The following is a 17,482-nucleotide window of genomic DNA, read 5'->3' as shown; positions in this document are numbered from 1 at the left end:
TATAATAAAATTTAAAAGTTTTTATAAAAAATAATTAAAAATACAATATTTAAAACATTTTGAAAAAGTTAAAATAAACATTTTTGGTTTCGGCTTGACATTTTTTTTTCATTTCAATTTTATGTCGGTTTTTACATTTTCTTGTTTAGTTACTTTTTCCAATAAACTCTTTGTGAAAGAAATTCTAACTTTTGTATGGTGATTTTAATTGAAACTGAAGAGTTTATTCTGTAAAGAAGAGCCCTGTTCATTCATAAATATTGGTTATTCCTAGAACACTCTGCATAAGTATGGAAATTGGGATTATGCGGTAAAGGGATTTTCTTGAAAATCTAGACCGGTTATTTAAACTAGCCATGCCTATTTTTAGCCACCATTACTTGATCACACTGGTAAATGGCTCCCTGAGTTTATTGGAGGCCCTTATGCATTTTATGCACGTTTTACAATTGTTTGTGATACCATGTATCCATATTTAACATGCTTTTTTCTCGAAACTGCACCAAAGATGTAAAAAGCAGTGCACCTATGCACCTGTGCACCTAAAACATACATGTGCATATAGAGCATTAGAGTAAACCAATTACATTTTTATATAGATGTAAAATGCAAATTTGTAATGCCAGTTGAAACCCTAGGAAGGTGTGTTTGTGCAGTCTTGCTATATTTGCAGCTGTTGGTTAAGTGTATGGATAGTTTGTTAAATGCTGAGGTTTATGGAGGGGTGGGGGGTAATTGTAGGAGGTTCAAGCAGTTGAGAAAGAAATTGTGTTGTATGAGCAGGAAAGAGCTGCTTGCAAGCACTGAACCCCTGGATAAGCTTTTTAGTATAAGACTAACTTTGTTTTTTTTCAAAACCCCTTCCTGTCTGGTGAGCCCTGTATATGTAACTGCTAAACTATATTGCACTTAGTGAAATTTTGTTAAAGTTGAAAACAAGCCTTATATGTTAAGCAATAAACAGGACTTTATTTGAAATTCAGTATTTTTCTACATGTTGTACTGATACTGAATCCCCTAACTACTGGTTATAGGTGGGCATAATGCAAAAAAACACTACATAATATAAAACAGTTTGGTGAAACAAACATTTAAAGTAGTATTACATTTTCAAGCTATTTTCAAAAATGAATATACCGGTAGCTCAGTTTTTGCACAGTCATGTTTTGGAACAGCTGGCTTTTGCTATCTCAGCTCTGCTTTCCTATACTTCTTGTTGAGAACAAGATCAAAAGGCATCATAAGGTCTCCAGCACAGTATTCAGCAGCCATCCATCTAAAAGCTTAGAGAAGGGAAGAGAGCGGAGCAGGGAGCAGAGGAGTGGCTTGCCTTGCTGTTCCTGTTTTTTTGTGGAGACACACAAAGCTTACTAGCACACACAAGGGCTTCATTGGACCCTGCAAGGGAAAGCGTTCAGGGAACCAGAATCTCCTCCCAGCGTCAGGAATAGGCCCCGAAGAAACCTGCACCTTCACATCTGTGGGTCGAAAATTTAAAATAAAAAGTGCCAAACGTGGATAGAGTGCTTAAATAAATCTAAAGTGCCAGTGCACCACTCTGACAGGCCTTAGGGGCCGGAGTGCAAAAATATTGCCCCAGACTAGCCATAAGGCCTGTCTTGGAGGCGAAGTGCAGAAAATTGCAAGGTGGTGTGTGACCAAGTGCCAGTGAGTCATGTGGGGTCCCACACCCATGTGACTTCCTGAGCACCCCTGGGACGCCCCCCCCAGGGGGCACAACACCACGGGCTTCTGCCGCCACCGAACCCTCGGGCCAGACCCCCTAGTTCTCCGCTCACATCAGGAGGTAGTGCCGTCGGGGGTCCTCCCACTGTCTAGGGTCTACCCGTACATCAGGGCCTGACGCAACTAGCAATGGACCGAACCGTCCTCTGACACCCACCATTACGTCAGAGGGTACTAGAATGTTCTCCCATCGGGTGGCAACATCCTCTCCCCTCCAACAACTGATAAGAACAGATACTACACTTGATCTTAGCCAAAAGGCCGAGAAGCGATCCAGATGTATGACTTAATTCAGCTAGTTATACATGGTCGCAGCCCCAGTCTGAAATTTGATTGCCAAATGCCTCATTCTGAAAAACCTCACACTTCCCCAGCACTTTTCTTAAAGGGGACCAGATGGAACTGCCAAAACGTTGATCAATATTTCACATTACATCTTGATTAGGGAGGACAATGGTTAAACTTTCTCAGATTCCATGAATCCTGATTTGAATGTCTTTTAGGGAAGCATGCCATTGTTTAAATCTCAAATGCAGGACCCCACTTTGGTACCCACCACAGAGCAAACATTAGTGTATCGTTTTGTTTGCCAACGAGTTCCACAAGCCTCCACTGGATTTCATAATTTGAGCTGGTTTCTAGAGGAAGACCATGTGGATTGATTTATCTTGTGAAACATATATGTAAAGTGTGATTACTATCCACAAAATCATGATTGAGGAACACATACTGTATATAGTACAGACTAGGAGGCTCATTTGCCCAAGGTTCAGTGGTTTTAGACTGTATAAGAAAAGGAGGTTTCACTTTGAACCTTGAGAGGTATGTGGTAGAAATGGAGGAAGCCAGGTACCTTGGGTACATTGTGGGTCGAGGTCTGGTCAAAGCTGAGCTAATTAAGATGTAGGCTATCCAGAGTTTGCCCACCCTCTAACAAAGAAACAGGTTTGAGCATTTCTAGGAATTACTGATGGTTTGTGCCCAACTTTTACACCTTGGCTGCCCCTTTACCTTATTTAACCAAAGGTTGAAAATCCGCCATGGTGAAATGTTTTCAAAATACATTGGGCATGGGCAATAGGAATTGGACAGTAAAGTGAAATTGTCTGCAAAGTCCATGTCCTACAGTGTTGTTTTAAAGCCAATTTCAGAGTGTTCTTCCAGTGTCACATTGTTTTGCTTCAGCAAAATTGATTCTGGTTTACACAGACTGATTCAAGCTAGTGCACACAATCTAGTCCTCACTTTATCAAGCAGTGAGTGAATTAGGCACCGTTGTTCAGTAGATAGTCAATCTAGCTTGGGTTTCATTTCACTGGTTGAACAGCTTGTGTCCAAAGCCGTCTGTCTAGCTGTCTAGATTACAAAATGCAAGCCTCCCAATGACAAGGGCCTAACCCATCTAAGAGGTATATGATAAATAAGTAAGGGGAAAACTGGTCTGATCTTGAAGACAGCTGAGGACATGTTTGTGAATAAAACATCAACCGCTGCTTTTCTGTGGATATCAACATGGTTCCTTAACATACTTCCACTTAATTGTAATTAAAGCACCATATATTGTTCTGGGACTTATTGTTCTAGAAATGTTGATTATTTAGAACACCAGAGGTGTTGCTTTATCTTTTTTTAAATGTGAATTTTTTTTCTTTATATAGATCATAGGTTTCTGGACTATGGAAAAATCGAACTGGTATTTTCAAGAAATCCAGAAAAACCCTCTGGTAGGTGTTTTTATCATTTATCATTATTTTGTATTTTCTCTTTTGTTCAAAAAAGAATACAGTGGGGATGGGTTAGAACCTCTGTCAGGTTTTTCTTTTATCTTTTTTGCTCTGTCCCCACTAACCCCTTATTTGTCCTGGTGACATTTGTATTTATTCATTTCAATTTTATTGGGTTTGAAACTATAAAACATACAAAGCATTGATATAGGAACCATATAAAAACACAGGAAGCTATACCGAGTGCTGAGGATAATAGAGGTTACCAATCCAAAAACATCCAAGAGGGAAAAACGAGAGGGGCGTGGAGGATAAAGGACAAACAAGACACGAGGGGACAAAGGCAATAGGCATCCCGAGTGGAGTACATGAGTTCTTCCAAAAGTCAGGTGGAGTCCAGTTTGTGAAACCATTCCGAAATAGAGGGTATGTGAGTAGATCTCCAAAACCTGGGGACAAGAGATTTAGAAGTATTTTGCATAAATGGTACCAATGTTTTCCTGTAGGTACTAGGTGACCCCATGTTGAGGTGAAATAAACACACCCATGGATCCAGGGGGTGTTGCACACCGCAGACCTGTTGTATGATCTGTACAACTTGTGTCCAGAAAGGCTTGATCAGTGGGCACTCCTACCAGATGTGGGCAAAAGAGCCTGGACTTCCACACATCCGCCAGCAATGGGGGTAGAAATGGGTGTTAGCCGCATGTAGCTTAATGGGGACCTGATACCATTGAGAAAGCAATTTATAGTTTGTCTCTAACATTAGAACATCGATCGAGGAGGACGTGACTACGGCCAATATCTAACTCCTCTCCTAAGGGGTGAGAGTACGGTGAAATTCAGTCTCCCATTTAGACAGATAAGGTGGGGGCGAGTCATGCTCAAGATGGATCAAAGCTTTGTAAAATATACAATATAGTAGGAAATATAGTTTCAAATGAAATCTTTAGGCGTTCTCAATGGTTTTGGCAGGGAGGCTAGAAAATGGGACAGCTGGCGGTCCTTCAAGAAATGCAGGGGTATCTTGCCTTGCCGAACCTGTAGGTGGGGGTAGAGGGAATATGGAGGTACCATGCAGTACATCACGCAGTTTGAGGATAGTTGAGTCTGACCATTTCTAAAAGCACTTGTCTAGTTTACCCGGCGGAAATAAGTCAGAATCCTGCAGCGGTATCATGATTGAATTGTAAGGCCAGTGATCCCAGGTACGTAGGGTTAGGGTTGTTAGAGGTAGTGTAGAGGGAGCTAACATTCTCCACTTGGGAGACAGCCAGATCACATCTGACAAAGGGGCATTGCATGGCGCATGTCTCCAAAGACACCCTACTCTTCCGCATTGCACCGAAGAACCTGTCCACCACTCTCACCATTTGGGCAGCAACATGATAAGTCCGAAAGTCGGGAAGGGGCCAATCCACCGTTCCGGCGAATGCGGATAATAGCACGTCCTGAAATTCTAGAAAGTACGGTGTTGCCACACATAATTGGAAACTAGCCATTGAAGCGTCTAGAAATAGGAACCAGGAAGAGTTATGGGCAGCATTTGAAAAAGGAATAGCACTTCGGGGAGAATCATCATTTTAACTGCATTAATTCTACCGACCCAGGAAAGGTAATGTAGAGAGGAGGCCATATCAGACTTAACCACATTTAATAGGGGAATTCAATTATATTGATATAAATCCAAGAACTTGGGTGTCAACAGAACTCCGAGGTAGCGGAGGCATATTGGTTGCCTTTGGAAAGAAAAATGAGGGAGAAGGGCTTGCCGGTCCTCTTCTGGCACTGATATATTAAGGATCTCAGATTGTCCAATGTTAATTTTAAAGTTGGAGAAGGCACCATAGGTTTTTAGTTCTGTCAGTAGTTTGGGTAGGGACATCCTTGAATTCCGGACATTAAACAAAATATTGTCAGCCCTCAATTTAAATTTGTCCGCTGGGGAAAGAATGCGGTGAATATCTGGATTCCGTCTCAATAGTATCTAATAGGGGTTCAAAGGAGATGGCAAATAAGAGAGGGGATAGAGGGCAACCCTGTCTGGTCACGTTGTATAGCGTAAGGGGGAGAAAGAGCCATTTATCCTAACCTTAGCGGTAGGGTTTGCGTAGAGATCAGAGATCCAATCCATCATCCTGGGAACCCAAACGCAGGTGGGATAAGGTTGCGAGAAGGAAGCCACAGGTCACTCTGTCGAAAGGTTTTTCCACATCAGTAGACAAGAGTAACACTGGAGACTTCTGTTGTCTGGCAACGTGAATGAGCGAGATAGTCTTAAGAGCATTGTCCCGGGCTTCTCTACCAGGGATAAATCCCACCTGGTCTGGGTGGACCCAGGACGGCAAGAGCCGATATAGTCCTTTTGCAAATTTTTTGGGGAGAGTTTTGTGTCTATATTTAATATAGAAATGGGGGCGATAGCTTGCGCAACAGGATGGATCTTTATCTGGTTTGGCAATTACTGTAATATGTGCTAATAATGATTCGGTGTGTAAAGGGGAGCCTTTGGTTGATGGAGTTGGCATAAGAACAAAATTGTGGGGCGAGAATGTCCTGGAAGCGTCTATAATAGAGTAGTGTAAAACCATCCTGGCTCTTTCCTAACGGGGTAGTTTTGATGACCTGTTTAAATTCAGATAAGGGGATATCAAATTCTAGGGCAGAGAGGGCTGGGAGGTTAGCTTTGAGCTGATAGGAGTTAATTCTGTCAAGTCTAGAGGACCGAACAGCAGGGTCATCGGGTTCATCAACCTGATGAAGATCCTGATAAAATTCGTGAAATACCTCAGCGATGACCGAAGTGGACTACACCAGGGAGCCAGACTTGGATTTAATTTTTGAGATGAAGGTGGCAGACTGCTTAGATCTCAATGCCCTCGCAAAGTACCTACCCTGTTTGTTACCCAGTTCATTGTACCTACAAGAGACAACATTAAATGACTATTTGGTATCCGTCTCCAGCAGGAGACCTAATTGGTCTTGCTTGGCTATCAATTCCTTAGGAATTTTCGGATTGGGAAAACCCTTGTGGCTCAGTTCCAGGCGTTGGATCTCCGTGGGTAGCCTCCCCAGTGTCTATCCATTCCCCCTTGCACCGGGCTCCCACAGCTATCAGCTTGCCACGGTGGACGGCCTTATGAGCTTCCCACATACAAGTCGAAGACACCTCAGGGGATACATTGTCACAGAAGTATGATTCTAGAGTTTGTGACAGATCTGTAACAATCATCGAATCTTGCAACAATTAATCATTTAGTTTCCAGTTATAAGTTTTCCCCGTGGAGGAGTCTAGGGATAAAGAGATCAAGACTGGAGCGTGGTCAGAGATTGTCATGAGAAAGATATCAGCGGAAAGCTTCTGGCATTGCGTTGATGGACTCCTCCTTATTAGTTGTGCCTCAACAACTTCATCAGAGGTGTGCTATTGATGTGTCTATTGATATACTGTTGGATTTATTACAGTTTGTCATGCACATTAGAAAACTTGGCCATCCAATGTCTATTAACCTCTTGTTTGGTCCCAGCTTTACAATGCAAAGTATTTTCTACAGGTGGAACTCGAATAATTAGAATATCGTGCAAAGTTTATTTCACTAATGTAACTTAAAAGGTGAAACTAATATATGAGATAGACTCATTACATGCAAAGCAAGATAATTCGAGCCGTGATTTGTCATAATTGTGATGATTATGGCTTACAGCTCATGAAAACCCCAAATCCACATCCTCAAAAAAGTAGATTATTACATGCAATCAATAAAACAAGGATTGTACATAGAACAATATCGGACCTCTGAAAAGTACAAGCATGCATATGTACTCAGTACTTGGTTTGGGCCCCTTTTGCAGCACTTACTGCAATTACTTTTGCACGATATTCTAATTATTCGAGTTTCACCTGTATATATGTGAAAACCATAACGTGTTTTTCCTGCATTCAAACGACATTGGTGTCACATATATTCACAAACCTATCATTTTAGTATTTCTAGCATAGATTGTTGATCTCCATCGCTAAACTTTCATCTGTTGCTCTGAATTACCTAAAAGTTGTAGCTGCATTATCCATTCATCAATTTTGAAGCTGATCATGCACTGTATTGATTAAAGTATCCCATGCTTCCTTAGGAATCTTTGATCAGTGCAATTGTTTGGCAAAATCAGCATCTTTTGAAGGATATGGTGCATTTTTCATGGCGGCTCCTTTTAGCACCACTAGCTGCCACAATTGCAAAATAAAATAGTTTGGGAATTAAGTAAGAATAACATTTCTACTTGCTATGGTGTTTCAAGAGATGCAAAATCTTTCAAGAGATTTAATTCGTTTTTAGACATGTGTGGTATGTTGCCCAAGAAACCTATTTAAATAAAAAATCATATAACTGCACACAGCATTACTTCCTAATGTCAAGCATTTGATTTAAAATCAGGAATCTGCATCCTCGGGTCCCCATACACTGACAACTAATTACTAATAGATTTTGTCTGCCAAAAGTCAGCCAGTGTATTGGCTGTGCAAACTGATATCTTCTAGAGACTGTAATAAATGATGTGGCCATCCTAGGTACATGTTATTGCACATATGTCGTTCCTGGAGAATGCACATCTTCCTTTTTGTATATATTTTTAATAATGATATTTTCTAGATAGTAGTTTGTATAACTCATAATTATATGCATATAAGTAAATTTACAGAATGCTATAAGGCTTAAATTGCTTGTGCAATTTTGTCTTGTCCTAGTGAGCAAATAACTTGTGTTGGTTATACACATTGAAATCAGTGTGTAGGTCAGCTGCAAATGTCTGCTGTAAGATGAGGCTATTATATGGTTAAATGACATATCTGGAAGAGGTGGAGCCTTGCTGAATGAAATTGCTTACATGCTCACTTTCACATTTCTCCTGGGTTCCGCTCACCTCCCCCTTTTACTTTTGTGTTCCAGGAGTTCATATTTCAGATGTTTAGGGGTTTTTCTTCCCCTTGTTCATCCTCATGTTTACTTTTAAACCAATCTTTCTGTGTATTAGTTATGTACAGTTCTTCACAGCAGAGTATTTTTGCTAGCATTGCTCCAAGCTGTGATGCATCTTAAACGAGAATTTGTTACTGATTTTCCACATTCCTCTGCAAAGGTAAGAGCCTTTTTTCTGCACTGCTGAAATGTGTTGTAGATTACATTCTTCAGGAATCTGTTGGGAGTGGTATGCAGAATTTGTTTGTGAACCGTGCAAAGTAGCAGCATGTAGGAACATCTAGAATGTATTTCAAGGATTTGCTGGATTCCTGATTTAGGAACTGTTTGCTAAAGCTTTCTAAAGCCTTTGTGTTGGTCTCAGCCTAGAATATGTTTTTCAGGTTAGCTTATGTTTGCTATTGTTTTTACAAGTGAAAAGGGAATAGTTGTAAGTCATCCACCAAAGAAATAATTGTAGTTTTAAAGAAAAGAAAGGGCAGAATTTCATTCAAAGCTGGCATTGGTTATTCTCATTTCAAGACAGGAAACATCAGGAAGACTTAAAAAGTGTATTTTTTGTTAATAGTTTCCCAAATACATTTGCTGTGGGATTATTTGTGCATTTATTCTTTTGTAAATTTCCAACTCTCAACACTTGCAATACCATTTTGTGTTAGTGTGTGTTTTTGGACTATTTTGTTTTTACCCAATATAATTACTTTTTTTTTTATTGTTAAAGCCAGGATAGAAAGATGCTGGTTATGGAGTTATGCATATAATATAAGTATATATTCATAAGCTACCACTGTAAATAATTGAAAGAGATCGTGGCGATGGTTTAATGTGCTTTCCTTCCTGCTTACATGTTGCTGTTGGAATGTAGAGACAAAAAAACATGGCCAGTGGCTCTGAGTTTTGCTATTAAACAAACTGTGCAGACTTGGCTGTTATCAACTGAAGATCAAATGTTTACTTTTGTAACATTCTTGTAACATTCTCTACATTTCAGATCATTTGCAGAGATCATATAATGTAAGAGCACAGGAATTTTTTTTTCCATCCAGTATACCTGTAGTAACAAGTATATATTCGGGTAAAGAGGGAATGTTTTTCATCGCAGCCTTTAACATAACTATGTAGTTTAATGATATAGTGCACAAGTCGCACTTCACAAAGATAAGGACCAATGGACATTTATTTGCTTAAAGTACAAATGTATAAATTAAAGCAGAACTCCAACTAAAAATAAGAAAAAAATATTGCCCATTCAAATACAATATGACAAAACTAGCTTTTTCTGTAATATTCAGCCTCAATTCAGAGATTTCCTCTACAAAACGTATTTTTTTTGCCACCTAGATGGCGAACATAATATAACCCACTTCCTCTGAGCCCAGGTTGTCCTAGACCTGTGACTGGACAGTGAAAGAAGAATCAGTGCAGTGATTCTCTCACTCAGCGCTCATCTATCTGTCACTCGGCTTTCTCTTCCTATCCCCATGTTTCTAGTCAGCGCCTGAACTGATTGGCTTCATGCACTGCTTCTTTCTCTTATACTCCAGTTGTGCTGTACATTTCCATTCACACATATGTGCATTTTCATGTGCTTTTTAGCAGTTTTTTTGTGACACATTTGTATGCCTTTTTCATGCATTTTTATGTGTTATGCATTTTTGTCTTGCACAATGAAAGTAAAATATAGTATAGATTGCTAGAGATGGGGGCTTGTTGCTATTTGTTAAAATGCTTGAAAATGCATATTGCATGCATTTTTTAATGCATTGAAGGTCGCACATTTTAATGAGCAGATTGTGGCACATTGATGTGACTGGACAAACACATGTAACACATGCGCCCGCCTCCTCCTCTAGCGTCACTGGGAGTCCTGGTGAGCGCGGACTGACCGTTCAGGGACTGTTCCCATTCAGGACCCTCGGCCTCCCCATGTCTCCGCTTCCTCCTCCTCTCCCCCTCCCCGGGCTGCTCATAGTGGAGGTGAATAGAGATGTATAACCATGTAATTAGTATGTATTATTTGGGGGTGTCCGTTGTGACTTTGACTTGAAAGGCACCGGCATGCCCCCTCCTGCCCCAGAACGCAAAGAGGCTTCCACTATGCGATCCAGCGTTTTCAGGCCACTAACCATGCCGGAACGCATTGGAGATGGTGTGACTCGACCCTAAAGCCTGTGAAGCTCGTGACGCACTGCACATGGAGCCGCGCACAGCAAACGAAAGCGGTGGTAAATGGGGCTTTGTGTGCAGTGTGTCCAGCAATATCCTCTCCCGCACTGAGCTAGGCGAGAGCTGAGTGGTGAGATGAAAAATTTCTGGGTTCACACATATGAATCCACTTTAATGGAGGCATTTGTCCAGCGGCAATGCCTCCAGAACGCAACATACACTCTATTTTTTAACCTCCCTGGCGGTATGCTTTTTTCTTTTTCCTTTTTTCGTTCTATGTGTTTTCGGGTTTTTCCCAGTTTTTTTCCTTAACTTTTGAATCTCCCGCCGGTTCCGCCCCCCTACAACGCGGACGCTCGCAAGGGACGAAACACGCACACAGAGCGGCTCGAGGGACAAGATAAGAGGCGCGCTGTGTATTCCCGAGTGTGGCTCGGGGTTACCGCTTATGGTACAGAAAATTAGCCCGAGCCACACTCGGGAATACCGCCAAGAAGGTTAACACACGGCAACACAGCGTTAATGCCCATGTGTTAACTGCACTGGGCGGTTGCTATTGCATTATCCCACATGAACATTGATAGGCAGCAGAGAGGCTTTAAAAACGCTTCTCTAATGCCTGATTTTAACACACCTGTGAAAGAGGCCTAATGCTCCATTCGCATATGGCGTTTGCAGAGTATCAGGTTAGCTTTGTGGTGGGCTGTGCAGGGTCTATGGTGGGCTTTGCAGAAGGGGGGGCTGTGAGGTATCTATGGTGGACTCTGCAGGGTCTCAGGTGGCCTTTGCAGCCTTCACAGCCCATCTGAGACCCCGCAGAGCCCACCACAGACCCCGCACAGCACAACATAGATCCTGCAAAGCCCACCCAAGACCCTAGCTTCCCTGCTACGCTAATAGCGCAACCTGTCAAAAACCGGATACCGTGTGTGCGCTGTATCCAGTGACTGACAGGTTACGCAAAAAGTCTTAAACAGGAAGGGGTGGGGCAAATTTAGATTGGGAGCAGCCTGCATTTAGTCTTGCCTAGGGAAGCCCCAAATCAAAATACACTACTGACCTGTTTAATGAATACCTGCGTTATGTATACTGTACAACTACCTCTGTCGTCACTATGTTTGATGCATTCTTTGGCCTTCTTTTTGTATTACAACTAAATTAAATCAATAAAATTCTTGTGAAAGAAAATTAAATGTTGCCACAAATTCAGACCTGGCCTGTGCATAGTTCCTGTGTTATATCAAGAAATCTAATTAGCACTCTTTTCTTGGACGTCAGAATAATTAGTGTTTATGTTATGGAGAATAGGGAAGGGGAGGATTTGAGTAGTTTAGAAAATAGAAGTGGGCAGTGCTGAACAAAAATGCTGTGTGTTGTCAATCCACAAGAGAACTTAGAAGTTGAGTTCTTTTCTGTACTTGTAGGGTTCTGTTTTGGGGATGGCATTTTTTGCCCATCCCCAAACACTTTGTTTGCCTTGTGGTGAATATGCCCCTGACAGTAGTATGTAAAAAAATGGCAAAAAGAAAATATATACCCATCATAAGAGCATTAGGAATAGCATTGAGACAATCTCGGCCTGTCAGAAATGTAATTTAATGTGGGGTATAACTCATCGTGAGTGAGAGGCATGTCAAAAGCAGGTGACCTGATAATTAAGAGAAGGTGACTGCCTTCCCCTTACGATTATTTGCTTGGTAGCTCCAGATATGAAAGTTACCAGTTTATGCTCAGATCTGTTCAGAGCAGCAATACATTTATGTAGAACATCCCCCCATGGATGTCTCTTTAAAGGAGAACTATGAGGTGAGTGCTTTTCACTCACCTCATAGTTCTAGCCGACCTGTGACAATGAGACTGTTGCAGGTCGGCTCAGTAGATCGGGAAGTGAGTGAACACATATCGGCGTTCGCTCACTTCTCGATCCTGTCACAGCTCTCTGCCGTGACAGGGGAGGGGCTGGATTCCCCCCTCCCCGCTCCGATCCTCCAGCACTGACTGGCTGAACGGGAGGGGGCGGGTACAGCTGGCTCTGCCTCTAGATAGGCAGAGCCAGCTGTCACACAGCTGGGTGGATCCAGACATAATTGTCGGGATCCGCTTCAGCTGCGGCGTCTCAGTATACCACTGTAGCTCGCGAGATATACTGCGGCGTCTCAATATACAGCGAGCTGCAGCTCGCGGTATATTGAGCTTAGGGTGACGGGAGGACGCTAGTTTGTGTCCTCCCATTACCCTAAGGAGAACTATGGGGAAAAGCCCTAACCCCATAGTTCTCCTTTAAATTCCGGTGCAGTATTGTTCTAATTAAGTGATTGATAGATTTGTATCCACAGCCTCTACACCCTGGGGCAGGTCCAATATATATGATATATTGTGCCATGGTCTACAAATCGCAGAAATAAGAGGAATTATAAGCTGGGGCAAAATTGGCATTCACAGGTGTGCATTACCATCAACACATAACTTTATATAATTTTCCAGGGCGAGTATATTACTGTAACACTTTGAAGTAATGCTCCTGATGTCATTCCAGTCTTCCATAGATAAGGATTGTGCCATTTTCTCCTCTCATTTAAGCATATATAACAGTTTGTTGGAATTTGCAGAGGAGGTCAGGGAAAGATGCACACGAACAGCCATAACATTATGACCACTGACAGGTGGAGTAGATGACATTGATTATGTCGTTGCAATGGCACCAGGAAATAGGTGGGATATACTGGGCAGCAAGTGAACATTTTGTCCCTGAAGTTGATGTGTTGGAAGCAGAAAAAATGGGCATGCATAAGGATTATAAATGATTTGGTCAAGGGCCAAATTGGGATGTCTAGACGACTGGGTCAGAGCAATTCCAAAACTGCAGATCTTTTGGGATGTTACCAGTCTTCTGGGGTCAGAACCTACCAAAAGTGGTCCAAGGAAAGGAAATTGGTGAGGTAGTAACAGAGTCATGGGTGGTCAAGGTTCATTGATAGACATGGGACACGAAGGCTGGCCCGCGTAGTCTGATCCAATAGAAAAGCTACTGTAGCTCAAATTGCTGAAAGAGTTAAATGCAAAAATAAAAAAAGTATCCCATACAGTACTCAACTTTGTTATATAATACGAAATATAAATGTCATACTGTATATACCAGTAAGACCTATTGGATTAGGAGGGGTGAGTGAAGTATGAAAATAACTTTCTTGTTCATGAACCTCTCACCTGCTCTTATACCTTGAGGACCTGTGGCTAAAATGTAAAGCCCAACTAATATTAGATGTGTTCACCGGGTTCACACCTGGGCGTTTTACAGCGCTGATCGACGTGCTGTAAAACGCTGTGAAGTCCCATACTTCCCTATGGGGATGGTTCCCACCTGGGCGTATTTCAGCCCGTGGAAATGCGCTGAAAAACGCCCTACGCCCAAACAAGCACAGGAGCTTCTTTGGGACGTTTTTCCATTGTTATTCCCGAGTGTGGCTCGGGGTTAACAAAGCGGTAACCCCGAGCCACACTCGGGAATACAGCGTAGGACTTACCTTGTCCGCGATCCCTGCTGTGTCCTCCGGCGGCTGCTGACTTCCGGGTTCAGTCCCTTGCGAGCGGCCGCGTCGCAGGGCGGCGGAGCCGACGGGAAGTTTGAAAGTGAAACATTTTTTTTTTTTAATGGAGAAAATAGGGGGAAAAAAATCATACCGCCAGTGAAACGCGCGTTTCACTGAACGGAAAAACATGCTAAAAACGCAAAAAAAGAGCTTAAAAATACCCTTTCAATCCCCGCTGCTCTCCTTGCCTGTATCGGCAGAGACGTCGGGGACACGGACCACTGCAGCCGGCACCAGCAGGGAGGAGAGACTGCTGTGACTGCATTCCACCCGCTGCCCTCCATACCTGCACTGCCGCCCCGTGGCTCCTGTTCCCCTGGCTGTTCCGTGGCGCTTCTGCCCCGCCCCCATGCTTCCTCTGCATCTACAGGCTGGGAGCCATACGCAGCCTGCTATTGGATATTTTAAAATGCAGTAGCCAATAGTGGGCTCTGCTGCTGATTGACAGCAGGCAGTGGGCGGGTGCAATAGCCAGCCTGCTATTGGCTATTGCAGGGCTTAAAATTTCAAGTCTAGACCTACTAGCCAGGCAAAAACCTTACTCTCCACCAGTTGCCCCACCAAACCTTGCCCAGGCCCGTCCCCCAACACCGCCCCCAGCCCTGCGCCCAACCACTCCCCCTGAAAGCAATACGTATAAGCAATAGTGAATAAGGCAGTGTTAAGTGAATTCTTTAAGCAGTTTTTGGCAATAAGTAGTTAGTACTTCTTCAGCACATGGGTTCCTATGCATAGTCAGCTACCAATTTTATTGAAAATATGTTTTTATTTTAAATGAAATTTGTAGCTGACTATGCATAGGTGTGCTGTGCTTTTTTGTGCTTTGTTTTTTTTTTTCTTTTTTTACTTTTGAAATATTTAGGCCCCAAAGAGCAACACGAAAATGGCGTTGTTGGTTTTTTTTAACGTTGTGTTTTTAAAAAAAAATCTTTTTGAAGTAAATTTGCCCCCAGAGCGCAGCACAAAAAAAACTTCATTTACCTTAAGCTGGCGGGTGCAGGGATGCGCACCATTGGCGGGTCTCTCCTTCACGTGTCCCCCACGGCTGTGGAGAGCGGGCCTCTCCTCATGTCTCCCTCAGCGGAGGAGAGCGGACCTCTCCTTCACCTGTCCCCTCAGCGGCGCTGCCAGTGTAACGGCGGTGCCGAAGAAGAAGCCGGAAGTCGGCTTCAAAACGAGGCTTGGAGCGCAAGTGGAACGCAAATCGATCCTCTGGGCCTGGGGATCGCATTGCAAGCCACCCGCTCCATCAATAAATGTGCAGGGCATTACTGTGCTCTCCAGAAAGGAATTTCCCCTCGCATTTGGCGAGCGGGCGAGCGGAATTTTCAAGCCCTGGGCTCTTGCATTTTAAAATATCCAATAGCAGGCTGGCTATTGCTTCCAGCAATAAAAATAAATAAATTGGTAAACTAAAATTAAGACTAAAAATTAAGAAAATTTTGCTGTTGGAGGTGCATTGTGGTGCCATTCATTTCAATGGATCGCAAATGCACCTCCCGTCGTCAGCGTGATCACCCGTACTGGAATACGTGGTAGTGCAATCAATGCCCTGCATTCCAGTGCAGTGGGATTTCAAAAAATGTGCATTCCGTTTTATTCTGAAGTAAACTTTGTCTGTTGCGCTGCATTTGTGTATTTTATTTTAAATAAATGACATTTTTTTTTTATCCAATTAATCCAAGTTAATAATCGGCTCACTAATCGATTATGAAAATATTCGTTAGTTTCAACCCTAATGTATTGCTGATATTTGTAGTCCTTTATAGCCTGTGCCATTCTGCGTTGTTGCATGATTTATTGCTGGGATATTTAGTCCTCTATACAGTGGCACAGAACTATCATGGCCACAGCTGTGACAAGGCCCTGGCGTTCTGCCACATGGGGGGACCATGCTGGCATTGCCGGTTCCTGGGTCCCCTCCTTCAGTCTGGGGCTCTTCATCCTTTACACTGAACCCAGGGCAGGGGGCCCAGGCCTAAAATTTCTGATGGCTGCCCTGCATATGAGCATATGGACATCAAGGCTGAATTTTGGTGTTGTAGGCCTTAGGTACTCTTTTATAACACTGGCTTAATGCTACACTGCCACTCTTTCAAAACGTAATCAATGTATCTTAGAATTTACATTTATTATGGTTTTTGATTAGAAGATTAAGTATTATGGTCACTGGCTGTCTGGGGTTGTGTTGGTAATGTATTATGTTTTCTGCATTCTGTTATGTGAGGTATTGATGCCATGGATGCTTGCCTGCAGTTGTCACTTCCAGTGGCTTCTAATGAATAGCTCTGTGGTCATGTGTCAGCTGAATTTAGCCGCATGTGTCCCTTGGGATGCTTCAGTCAAGTGTCGCTGGCAGACAAAAGAAGAAATTGTAGTATATCATGTAAAGCTCTGCAGTAACAGGATGTGGCAGTTCTTTTTTGAGAGTTTATTTCTTATTGTGCATTGTGAAATTTTGGGACGTTAGCTGAAGGGATGCACCGATACAATTTTTTCCAGACCGAGTACAAGTACCGATACTTTTCCTCAAGTGCTCGCCGATACCAGTTACTGATGATTCTTTTTTTAGCGTCATGTGAAAGTTCTTCTAAAACAATGCAGACTAATGATTTTAGGACAGTGGTGGAGCACCAGAGCCCAGTCACAGCTGCAACTTCTGCAACCCTGGTAGTTCGGCCACTGACTCCAAGCTGTAGAGGAACTTCAAGTCCCAGCAATGCAGAATACCAACTATAGAGGACTACAAATCCCAGCAATTCATTATATAGCAATGCAGAATACCATCAGCTATAAAGGACTAAAATCCCAGCAATCCATTATACAGCAATGCAGAATAATATGAAGCTCCATAATCTGTGTTGCTCACCAGGGCTGTGCAGCGTCTCAGGAGGCAGCGTGGGGGTGTCAGCAGGGCTGCGTGCAGGGCTCTCTAGGGCTGCGCCACTCTCTGCAGGCAGCAGTAAGAAGATGTGCGGCCTGACCAGTGCTGTCAAAGACGCCCGCTGCGAGGTCCCCAGCAGGGCAGCCTGAGGTCCCCAGAAAGCGGGGTCCCCAGGAAGTGGTAGCCACTTTCTTAACTACGTTGTAATTAAAAAGCCAAACGGTGGCTTCTTAAATGCAGGTGGGCACTTTAAAACGTCCTTTCTCTCACTCCATAAGTAATAGATAAGAAACACATTTTAGTGGGCGTGTACTTTAACCTAGAAGTGTGTAACAAAATTTCACACCCCAATTGGTAAATGGTAGCTATTGAAATAAATTCCACCCAATGGTATGC

At 42.8% G+C, this 17,482-nt stretch overlaps 1 protein-coding gene across 1 annotated transcript in view; it reads left to right on the top strand.

Moving 5' to 3' along the window:
- The window catches only part of LOC108797077 (tensin-3-like), a 143,105-nt gene extending 139,118 nt beyond the window's left edge, over positions 1-3,987 (top strand). The window contains exons 11-12 of the mRNA XM_018568643.1: positions 3,405-3,470; positions 3,977-3,987. Of these exons, the coding sequence (XP_018424145.1) occupies positions 3,405-3,470; positions 3,977-3,987 (77 nt within the window). The remainder of the gene's footprint in view (positions 1-3,404; positions 3,471-3,976) is intronic.
- Positions 3,988-17,482: the final 13,495 nt, after the last annotated feature.

Source organism: Nanorana parkeri, unplaced genomic scaffold (assembly GCF_000935625.1).
Source record: "Nanorana parkeri isolate BGI_ZX_2015 unplaced genomic scaffold, ASM93562v1 scaffold1223, whole genome shotgun sequence".
Taxonomy (NCBI): Eukaryota; Metazoa; Chordata; class Amphibia; order Anura; family Dicroglossidae; genus Nanorana; species Nanorana parkeri.
This window is presented reverse-complemented; position numbering and strand designations above follow the sequence as displayed.